The sequence below is a fragment of the Sceloporus occidentalis genome, unplaced genomic scaffold, assembly GCF_023333645.1.
Source record: "Sceloporus occidentalis isolate IW3139 unplaced genomic scaffold, rSceOcc1.0.p SCAF_84, whole genome shotgun sequence".
Lineage (NCBI taxonomy): Eukaryota > Metazoa > Chordata > Lepidosauria > Squamata > Phrynosomatidae > Sceloporus > Sceloporus occidentalis.
The window spans coordinates 3,195,241-3,206,889 of NW_028317064.1; the positions used below are offsets into that span (position 1 = coordinate 3,195,241).

The 11,649-nt window shown below is 37.9% G+C and overlaps 1 protein-coding gene and 1 non-coding gene across 2 annotated transcripts; one reads left to right on the forward strand and one right to left on the reverse strand.

Annotated features, from left to right (window-relative positions):
- Positions 1-1,199: 1,199 nt before the first annotated feature.
- LOC149285103 (small nucleolar RNA SNORA35) lies at positions 1,200-1,329 on the forward strand. Its single transcript, XR_016277785.1, has one exon. It is a non-coding gene; the product is annotated as a small nucleolar RNA SNORA35 (small nucleolar RNA).
- Positions 1,330-2,239: 910 nt separating this feature from the next.
- Positions 2,240-11,153, reverse strand: LOC149285104 (nicotinamide N-methyltransferase-like). The gene is made up of 4 exons (XM_089495798.1): positions 11,003-11,153; positions 10,122-10,334; positions 3,758-3,939; positions 2,240-2,596 (listed from the first exon to the last, which is right to left on the reverse strand). Exons 1-4 carry the CDS (start codon positions 11,151-11,153, stop codon positions 2,240-2,242), a joined length of 903 nt encoding a protein of 300 aa, XP_089351924.1.
- Positions 11,154-11,649: the final 496 nt, after the last annotated feature.

Consider the following 11,649-nt stretch of genomic DNA (forward strand, 5'->3'; position numbering starts at 1 on the left):
CCCTAAGGAGGACCCCCAGTTTGATAGGCTCTACAAAATCCGCCCCCTCATTACCCATCTCGCTGCCAGGTTTCCAGAGGTTTATACACCTGGAAGGGATATCTGCGTGGATGAATCCCTGATGAAATAAAAAGGAAGGTTGGGATTCAAGCAGTATATTCCTTCCAAGCGCTCTAGGTATGGAGTGAAGGTGTATAAGCTCTGCGAGAGCGAGACAGGATATACTCATGCCTTCCGGGTATACGAGGGTAAGGATAGCTACCTTGACCCTCCAGGTTGCCCAGACCATCTGGGCACCAGTGCCAAGATTGTTTGGGACCTAATATTCCCCCTTATGAACAAAGGCTACCACTTGTATGTAGATAACTTCTATACAAGCGTCCCTTTGTTCAAGCTGCTGTATTGTTTCGATACGGTAGCTTGCGGTACTATAAAAAAGAACCGCTTGGGTTTCCCACAACACCTGGTACGAACCCGGCTAGGAAAGGGGGAGACCTCAGCTCTACGCCAAGAGGAGCTTTTGGCATTGAAGTTCAGGGACAGAAAAGAGGTGTGCATGCTGAGCACCATCCACGATGAAAGAACCGTGGAGGTTTCTGTCCGTGGCAGAGCTGGGGTCACTACAAAGCCAGTGTGCATCAGGGCCTATAACAAGCACATGGGTGGAGTTGATCTGTCAGATCAACTCCTACAGCCCTACCTCATTATGAGGAAGACAAAGGCCTGGTACAAGAAGGTTGCAATTTATCTAATGCAAATTGCAACCTATAACGCTTTTTTGCTGCACAAAAAAGCAGACACTGGGCTGAAGCTGTCTTTTTTGCAGTTTCAGCTCGAAGTAATTTCAGGTATCTTGTACCGTGATGCACCTGGTCCCCAAGTAGTGATGGGAACCAACAGAATTGGGGCTACCCATTTTATTTTTAAAACCCCCCCTACAGCAAAGAAGCAGAATCCCCAAAAGAGATGCAGGGTATGCTACAGCAGGGGGAAAAGAAAGGACACTACATTTTACTGTCCAGATTGCCCTGGAAAACCTGCACTCTGTGTCGGTGACTGCTTCAAGCTGTATCACACAGTTTCCCATTTTTAATTTTTTTTTGTTCCTGCTCCATTTTTGTATTTTTTTTTATTTAATTTTTTGTTACATTTACAGTTTTTTAGCTTTTATTTGCTCCTCCATTTTTAAGCGTTTTTATTTGCACTGTCAAGTGAACCCTGTGTCCATTCCGTGGCATGAGGGACCACTTAAGGTGCTAGATCAAATCCCTTCTTGGAGATAGGCCAGGCTTTCTTGTAACCTGTCCCTACTGATAGTTGGGTACAAGCATTTTTCTTTACCCAGATGTAAAATTCCTACTGAATTTGAATTGCTCATGTTCCAAATGTGGCCCTTTTGCCCCCAAACAATCTGACAAACCCATGCATGTGGGGTATCAATGTACTCAGGAGATGTTGCTGAACACATATCGGGGTGTTGTGTGACAGCAACATATACCAGGAGCTGTAATTTCACACCTGAAGTACAAAGTATGTGAAAAAAACACCAAAAACAATTACTATCACAAACTTTGACAAGGGTTGGTGGTAGGATTTGTGCATGGAAAGGGTTAAACTATCAGCATCTAAAATACCCTGGGGTGTCTAGTTTTCAAGAATATATGGTTTGGTGGGGTAAATTTAATTTTCTGGCTTCAAAGATGCCCCAAATACCACATAGAGACAGAATTACCAGATTCAGAGAAAAATGGTTTTGAATTAGCAAAACTCTACTTGTACTTATTGCCCCATAACATGTAGAAGAAAGCAAAAAAACATAAAAACATTGGGTATTTCTAAACTCGGGACAAATAGTAGAATCTATTTAGCAGGTTTTTTCAGTAGTTTTTTATGGTGAATAAAAGATTTTTCAAATAAAAGTGAGAAAATGTGGGGTTTTTTTCAATTTTTCGTCATATTTTATTATTTTTATTATAGGAAATTACATCATATGAAAAAAATTATGGTGTCTGAAGAAAGCCCTTCTTGTCCTGAAAAAAACAATATATAACTTGTGTGGGTTTAGTAAATGGGTTAAGAGAAAACTACAGCTAAACACAAACACCGCAGAAACGATAAAACAGCCATTGTCACGAAGGGTACAAAAAATAGAATCAGCCTTTGTCACGAAGGGGTTAAATGTGATAGATGAGAGCAATATATGCATTGTCACAGAAGATTTTGTAATTTGAAACTCATTCTACTTCTGTTTAATTGCATTGATAAACACAACTTTTTCATGATCAACTAGAGGAGATAATGTTTTCCTGTCATTTGCTTGATAAGATTCAATTACATATCCCTCATCTTTTAGTGTTCTTCTGAGAAATTCTTCATCATAATTATATTTGTGCTCCCCAATAAAATAAAATGAATGATTAATATTTCCAAACAAGATCAGGCGACCGCCTGGTTTTAGTAAAGAAGAGATTTTTCTAAAATTGCTAATATATGCCTCTTTATCTGGGCTTATGGCATCCAGCAGCCATGCACTAATGATACAGTCTACTTTCGGCAGCACGATTGGGTCTGTGGGGTTTTCTTTAGTAAACTCGCACTTCAGAATTTGTTTAATTTTTTCTCTTAACAATTCTTCTTTTTCCTTCCACCCTCCACTAAAAAAAGAAAAAAAAAGTGAAAACCATGTAATATATACATCATGTTACATAAACATCATCATTACAATAGTTTAGGGACTACTATAAATATTGACATCAAATAGAATCAATGCATCTACATGAATGCATTTAAACAGCTTTAGTATACACTCAAGGAATGCAACCCGAGATGATACTACCCAAAGCTGTCAATCCTCTGAAGGCCAAAGGAAAAGGGCCATCCAAAAATGTAAATAACAATAAAAATATGATGCAAAAGTAAAAAAAATAAACTATAATGCAAAGTAATCTATCCATGTCTGACAGCAGTAGATAATGGCCACTGGCTACCCCTGGGAACTTGCATATTTCTCTGTAACCGATTTTAATCTGCTGCTCCATTATGCCAATCCCTCCATTGGCTCCCCATACCCTCCAGAATTACATTCAAACTTCTGACCCAGACCTACAAAACCCTTAAAAACGCCCCACTCTCCTATAGCTCCAGCCTCCAATCCAAATACACCCTTAACCACCCTCTTCGTTCCTCTAACAACCTTTGTCTCTCTTCTACCATGATTACCTCTTCCCACTTCCCCATTTAGGTTTTTTACCCATCCTGTGCCCCTTCACTGGAATTCCCTTCCCCATTCCATCAGACTTTCTCCCTCGTGCATGACTTTCAAAAGCTCTCTAAAAACCCACTTTTTTTTTCGAGACATGTACAACCTTCCTTCCTATCACTCCTAGATAGCATCCTAATCAAGCCATTTGAATGACCAATATCTATAGATCACCCTGACTCGGCCAACTCACCCCCACCCAAACAGTCTTCTCCTACTGTTTCATTTCCACCTCAACAACCAAATAGACTGTAAGCTTGCAAGAACAGTGGCCTTTCCTCCTTTTGTACCGGTGTGTGATTTTAAAATATTCTAGTGACTGTTGTAACAGCACTACGGAATATGCTGGGGCTATATATTGTAGATGCACACACCTGAGGACCAACATTCTATAACCAACAGTCGTATTCTAGCAGGTGGAATAATAGCAATCAAACAGAAGATGATCTTAAAAATATGTAATTATACACAACCTTTTTCCTTCTAGGTTCACCAAACCTTTGATGCATGAGACCAGTCATACGCTTCCTCGTGGCTGTTTCTCCATTTTTCCAGCTCATAAATGCAGATATCGGTAATTTCTAATATAGCTATTTCTTTGAAGCGATCACAAATTGGCATCAGGTGACACAAAATAGGACCGATACTAAGATCAACCAAAGCCTCTCCATTAATACGACCTGCAGCAGAAACAATAGATGATCAAACATACAACTTACATTGAGATTTAAAATCAGGTTTTTGATTAATATCCATAACAAATGTCTTAACATTGCCTAAAGTCTGGCTTCAGACAACTTACATATGGTGACACTGAATTTTGACATAATTTATTGGTTGAGGAATATTGTAGAAAGGTGTCATAAGCAAAATATAAGCAAACACTAACATTAAGCTTAAAGCTAAAATATAGATTATAAGGCTATAAAACATTGATTTTAATTAAATGATTAACAGAGTTAGAGTATGTGTTTCTTTGCTTATTTAATCCATCCGCTGAATAAAAAAAACCAATAAATAGTTACATAGTCTTATTTAATCCAGTGTGTGATATGAGATCTTCACATAAGGTGTAACCATTGAAAGCAAATCTATCACTGCATACTAAAACTGTTTGTGGCTGCATTCAATTTTGCAGACTTTCCAGGCAGAAGAAAAGTAATTACTATTAATGAAGGGGCAGCTTGGTGGAAAACAATAACCTTCAGAGACCTAAAAGTTAGAATTCAAGATGTGGCCTTCTTAAAGTATCCCTTTTCCCATCTACTTCTAAATGGACCTATAGGTGAGACAGTGTAGCCATATAAAGATTGTATTTAGCCACTAAATTAAGTAATAAGGGATCTCTTTGTAGCTATAGACATACACATAAGATAGTTTCCCTATTGTAATGTAATCCCATTTAATTTTGAATAAACACCAACGCTTGTTGAGGTTCATAAAAAAAGCCTATATTACTTATCAGAGACACGCATTTGAGAGGTTTTTTTCTGAGCAAATGACAGCAGGGAGTCTGGAGCATGGGGGCCAATTTTGTGGATGCATTGGTACGTCTGGGGGGGGCAGATGACATATCGGGGGGCAGAGTCACATATAGGAGGTATAAGGCATATCAGGGTGGCAGAATGGCAAATAGGGGGTATAAGGCATATCTGGGATCAGAGTGGCATTTCTGAGTGGCAAGCCTGGGGGCAGATGTGCATAACTGGGGGCAGGTTGGCAAATAAAAATAAATAAAAACATAATTTTCATGGGAATTAATATTTACTAGTAAAATATTTTTCCTATAGGATAGTCTTATATTCAAGCATTTTCTTTTTTTCCTAAATTAATATTCAAATTTGGGGGCAGTCATCTTATAATTGAGCACATAATGGATTATCTTTAGAGATTCTGTATTCAAGTATAATTCCCTTTTCATTTTGATGAAGCTTAAATTAAAGCACCAATGTTTGTTGAAGTTCATAGAAAACATATTATTTGAGACTCACAAGTACGATTTTGAGTTGCCTCAATAATTATCTAGAAACCTTATATCTAGGACATTTTACCTTTTTTTTAGTTAACAGGAAAAAATCTTACCTGTGTCACGACCCAGCGTACAGGGAGACATCGAAGTCAGGTAGGACTGGCAAAGGATGGTCAAGAGAGCCGTGGTCAGGATACCGGAGAGCAGGAACGTCGTGGGAATAGCCGAGGTCAGGATACCAGAGAGCAGAGATGTCGTGGAATAACCGGGGTCAATAACAGAGAAACAACAGGAACGCATTATTAGGCACGCATTATTAGGCACGCGTTGATAGGCACTATCAAGATAGGCACGACCATCAGAAGGCAAAGTCTCTGAGTCAGGAAGTCTCTTAAATAGGCACAGGAGTTTAGGCACTAATTGGAGATTTCCCGCCAAATATTCAAAGTGCCGTTACGTCACTTCCTGCGCGGCCATCTTGTGTTTGGCGATTTTGTAATCTCCCCATATAGGTCGATGTAGTAACTGCCGGCGCCACTAGGTGGCGTGAAGAAGAACGTGTCCGGACACCGGAACAGGACCTGTCCTGAAGCTGCTGGGAACGCAGCGTGACGGAGGTAAGTCTTCCTTGCCATGGCAGCGGCTGCCTCTGCTGTGCAGAGGCGGGGGGTCTCCCTCTTCTCCGCAGCGGCTGCGTCTGCTGTGGAGAGGCGGAGGGTCTCCCTCTTCTCCGCAGCTGCTGTGTCTGCTTTGCAGAGGCGAGAGGTCTCCCCCTTCTTCGCAGCGGTTGCTGCTGTGTGGAGGCAGGGAGTCCTCTCAGTAGCGGCAGTGGCTGCCGTGCTGAGGCGGGGGGTCTCCCCCTTCTTCGCGGCGGCTGCTGCTGCTGATCCGAAGCGGGGGGTCTCCCTCTTCTTTGCGGCAGCTGCGGCTGCTGGGCTGAAGCGGGGGGTCTCCCCCTACCTCGCGGTGGCTGTGGTTGCCGGCTAGGAGAACCGGAGGATCTCCTTGCCCGGTAAGTGACAACCTGCAGCTTTTTCTTTAAGCAGAAATGTTACGGGGTTGATAACAGACTCTTCTAGAATTGCTTCATCTGTAATATCTGTGAGAGGCAGAATCCATAATGTTATGGAACGTAGATATCTTTAATAGTAGGGGGTTAAAAATATGTATAGCTTTATTTCGGTTTTGCTAAAATTTATAAGGAACGTTTAATGCTAAACAAATATTAATTTAAAAAAGTGCCACAGGTTATGTCATAAGATTATAAACAATGTTTGTAAGCTTATCATGTGCCTTCACCAGCATATTATACAAGAACATTAATAGTACAGGATCTCATATCCTGCAATTTTAGACTTTTTAGACTTCAGGTCTTCAACTGAAGCATTTCCAGCACTTTTCATATGTCATTGTTGAACTTAATTTCCCTTTTTTTTCACGTTTACGTTATACACACAGAACAAATAGGGCTTTCTTTTGAAATATATTAAGATGGACTCAGGTTAAATCCCCCTTATACTACTAGCTTGCTTTCCCTAGGTAGGACTCCTGCTCTTTTGCTCTATTTTCGAAGTTTTTAGGATTGGCCGTTGACTATACTCTTCTGCATTGTAGGTAATATCAAGTGTATGTATTAAAAAAAATGCCAAGGAATCCAGGTGGACTAACTGCTTCATGCATTTCGCACCAAACTTAGCACTTACTCATAATCTCCAAATAAAGTGCAATAAACAGTGCATATATATATTGACTCAATAATTAAGTCACTGGTATAGTTAAATGACTCATTAAATAATTAACTAGAAACATACCCATTAATAAAAAAATAAAAAAACTTTATTTAATCAGTAATGTGCCAAAAAATACATTCTTATAGCAAAGATAAATAAATTGTACTTTATTAGGCCAGTGGAGGCATATCTTATTAAAAAGGGTCAGTGGCAGTAAGTTGTGGCTTCAGACATCCCGTGTATGATGACTTTTTAGTGTATGGATGTACCCCCAATCCCATCACATAAGATTCTATCTCATACATGTGCCGAGCTCTGATGTCATCTAGTACGCATGGATGGTGAGGAGTTAAGATTCTGTCCATTCCCAGGTACCTATTCAGGCCTTTTAACACTGTTGGTCCCTGGGATTTTAATAATAATGTGGTATTCTGTTATGGTAAAGAAACAATGTAATATAGTGTGGCTCAGATAGGCGTGTGTAAGGGGTATGGCGTGTGAGCACAAGAGCTCGACCACACGATACAATACATGGGGCTGGTGTCCACATATTTCCAGGGCTGCTTTTCATTCCCTGTCCGGCCCTGAATATGAGTAGTTGTCTATTTTATTGGGTGAGAAAAGCTGCTGTTAGGTCCTCTTGGAAGAGGGTTTATTCCATTAACCAGTGCCTAAAAAGATTGCTTATACTAGTGAAGAGTATTTTCTACAGTACTTCAAAATTTAATTGTTTATACTCCCAAAGAGTGTTTCTTTCTGGTCCTTCCTAGGATGCTTCCTGAAGAACCTTAGAGTGACACGGGCAAAGATGGACAGTTAAAGATACTTGGTTTCTGTTACTGGCTTTAAGAAATATAGCTTTGCTAAAATGTTCACCATGTTATCTTGTGCACCAATTTGTATTTTTTAATAAACTTGGTATGTGTATTCATTTAAATCTGCAAAGCTGGATATCTAGCCACGCACATTCTAAGCTTAGCTAGATTACTGACAAAGGATAAGAGGCATACATAAGTACAATTAAGTTACACTTCTTTTTTTTTTTTTTTTTTACAAATATTTCAGTTTTTTTTCAATTAGGGATTATTATTATCTATGAATAATATACACTTAATATACACTTTATATATATATATATATATATATATATATATATATATATCCTTAATATATATATATATATATATATATATATATATGTATTTCTTATTCTGATCCGTATACAGTTTTATACCAGTTTATTAAGTGGACTGAACTGTTGAATATATGATTTAGAAAGATATATTATTTTTAAACCAGATCATTCCAGCTACACTTCCAGTTTAAAAATACTTAACTCTCCTGCTTATGTATTAAAAAAAAACAAAAAAACCCATATAAATACATATTTTTATGTTTAAACTTTAATAAACAGTCTTCAAAAGCCAATCCACAAGTTATATTGACTGATTTCACACATTGATATATAGATAATCATTCTAATACTATCCTAATTTTTCCTTAATCAGTGGTTTAGTTTACAATACATTTTGATAATAATTCTTCAGAATGTAACTAGTAACTAGGGCTGATACATTATAAAATCACCTCAATCTAGTATGTTTACATTTGGTAGACAAATCAGAGCAATGTATGCATTGTCACAGAAGAGTTTGTCATTTTAAACTAATTTCACTGTTGTTTAATCGCATTAATAAACACAACTTTTTCATGATCAACAAGAGGAGATGTTGTTTTCCTGTTATTTGCTAGATAAGATTGAATTATATATCCCTCATCTTTTAGAGTTTTTCTAAGAAATTCTTCATCATAAGCTAAGATTTTATATTTGTGCTCCCCAATAAAATAAAATGAATGATTAATATTTCCAAACAAAATCAGACGACCACCTGGTTTAAGTAAAGAAGAGACTTTTCTAAAATTTCTAATATACGCCTCTTTATCGGGGCTTATGATATCTATTTTCCAGGCACAAAAGACACAGTCGGCTTTCGGTAGCACGATGGGGTCTGTGGGGTTATCTTTAGTAAAGTCGCACTTCAGAATTTGTTTCATTTTTCCTCTTAACAACTCTTCTTTTTCCTTCCACCCTCCACTGGAAAAAGAAAAAAGTGAAAACAATGTAATTTATATATTATGTTCCATAAACATCATCATTCACTAGTCTCGGGACTACTACAAATAGTGACATCAAATAAAACCAATGCATTTACCTTAGTGCATTTAAACAGCAAGAGTTGAGAATATGTATAGTAAAAGTGTGCAGAACTGTAAACCATCACACTCATAACACTCAAGGAATGCAACCTGAGGTGATACTACCCAAAGCCATCAATCCTCTGAAGGCCGAAGGAAAAGGGCCATCCAAAAATGTAAATAACAATAAAAATTATGATGCAAAAGTTAAAAAGCAATAATGCAAAGTAATCTATCCATTCTGGCAGCAGCAGATAAAGTTAATGGCCACTGGCTAACTCTGGGAACTTGTTTATTTCTCTATAACCATTCCTCATCTGCTCCTCTACTGCCAATCACTCCATTGGCTCCCCATACCCTCCAGAATCTAATTCAAACTTCTGATCCTGACCTACACAACCCTTATTAATTCCGCACCTTCCTATATCTATACCCTCCTGTAGAAATACACCCCTAAAGCCCCCCCCCCTCGTTCCTTTAACAATCTTCGTCTCTCTTCTTCCATCATTACCTCTTCTCGCTTTCACGTTTAGGATTTCACCCGTGCTGTATCCCTTCCTTGGAATTCTCTTTTCCGGTTCCTTCAGACTTTGTCCCTCGTGCATGACTTTCAAAAGCTCTCTGAAAACCCGGAACCTTCCTACCTAACACTCCCAGACAGCAACCAAATGAAGCCATTTGAGCGACCAACATCTACAGATCATCCTGACCTGTCCAATTCACCCTGATTCAACTGTTTCACTTCCACCTCAACCACCAGCTAGACTGTAAGACTTGCAAGAGCAGCGCCCTCTTTGAATTTTTTAAAGGTTTGTGATTTTACAATATTGTAGTGACGCTATATAAACAAATATATATTCACACCTGAGCACTCGGATCCAATCACTATCTTAAACAATGGTCTTATTCTAGCAGGTGGAATAATAGCAATGAAGCAGGAGATGATCTAAAAATGACATATTTATACTCAACCTTTTTCCTTCTAGGTTTATCAAAAACTTTGATGCATGAGACCAGTCATAGGCTTCCTCGTGGCTGTTTCTCCATTTTTCCAGCTCAGTGATGCAGAAATCATTAAATTCTAATATAGTTATTTCTTTGAAGAGGTCACAAATTGGTATCAGATGACACAAATTAGGACTGATACTAACATCAGTCAAACTGCCTCCATCAATACGACCTGCAGCAGAAACAACAAATAGATGATCAAACATACAACTGACGTTGGGATTTAAAATCAGGTTTTTATTAATATAGATAACAAATGTCTTAGCATTGCCTAAAGTCTGACTTTAGTTCTAAAATAGAGCCACTTATATATGGCTGAGGTATGATTGTGTCAGGCACGTATCTGTCTTCTCCCGCGGCAGGGCTGCACGAGTACACGATGGGACGCCGGTCATCCAACGGTGTCCCTCGTCGGCTCTGTTGTCCTGTTCGTAGGACGTACGCATAAACTAGTTTCCCTAATGTAATGTAGTCCCCTTTAATTTTTAATAAATACCAATGTTTGTTGAGGTTCATAGAAAAAAACTAGCCTATATTATTTATCAGAGACATGTATTTGAGTTGTGGCAATAATCATCTAGAAAACGTACTTTATAACAAAGTGTTCGTTTTAGAGATTAGCGATTCTGTATTCCAGTATAATTCCCTTTTAATTTTGATAAAGCTTAAATTAAGGCACCAATGTTTGTTGAAGTTCATAGAAAACAACGTAGCCCATATTATTTGAGACTCACAAGTACGATTTTGAGTTGTCTCAATAATTATCTAGAAACCTTAAATCTAGGACATTTTACCTTTTTTTTAGTTAACAGAACCTTTGTTTAAAGGGAAAAATCTTACCTGCAGCTTTTTCTTTCAGCAGAAATTTCATGGGATTGATAACAGCCTCTTCTAGAATTGCTTCATCTGCTTTGGGAGAAAAATAAGAATCAAAGAGATGTGTTGGGTTAAACTCATGAACATGGTAATATCTGTGAGAGGCAGAATCCATAATTGTATGGAACGTAGATATCTTTAATAGTAGAAAGTTGAAAACATGTATAGCTTTATTTCGGTTTTGCTGAAATTTATAAGGAAAGTTTAATGCTAAATAAATATTAATTTAAAATATGTCACAGGTTATGTCATAAGATTATAAACAATGTTTTTAAGCTTATCATGTGCCTTCACCAGCATATTTCATATCTAAATACACTCCTTGTAACGCCCACAGCACTGCACATAGTACAGGATCTCATATCTTGCAATTTTACTCCCTTAAAGATCTTTTTAGACTTCTTCAGCACTTTTGATATGTCATTGTTGAACCTTATTTCCAATTTTTTCACATTTGCAGTTATCCACCCTCAACAAATTGGGCTTTCTTTTTAAAATATTATAATTGACTAAAACATATAGGGAAAAAAGTGGAAAAAATAATAACAGGCATTTTCCTATAACACAGTTTTACCTAAAAAAAAGAATCTAGTTAAAACACAAACTATTTG

Excerpts from the sequence above, each read along its gene's own strand:
- LOC149285104 (XM_089495798.1), bottom strand. The coding sequence starts at position 11,153 with ATGGATTCTGCCTCTCACAGATATTACCATGTTCATGAGTTTAACCCA. Across the intron at positions 10,335-11,002 it reads GCTGAAAGAAAAAGCTGCAG|GTCGTATTGATGGAGGCAGT; the intron begins GTAAGATTTTTC and ends TTTCTGCTGCAG. Across the intron at positions 3,940-10,121 it reads CCTAGAAGGAAAAAGGTTGA|GTCGTATTAATGGAGAGGCT; the intron begins GTATAAATATGT and ends TTTCTGCTGCAG.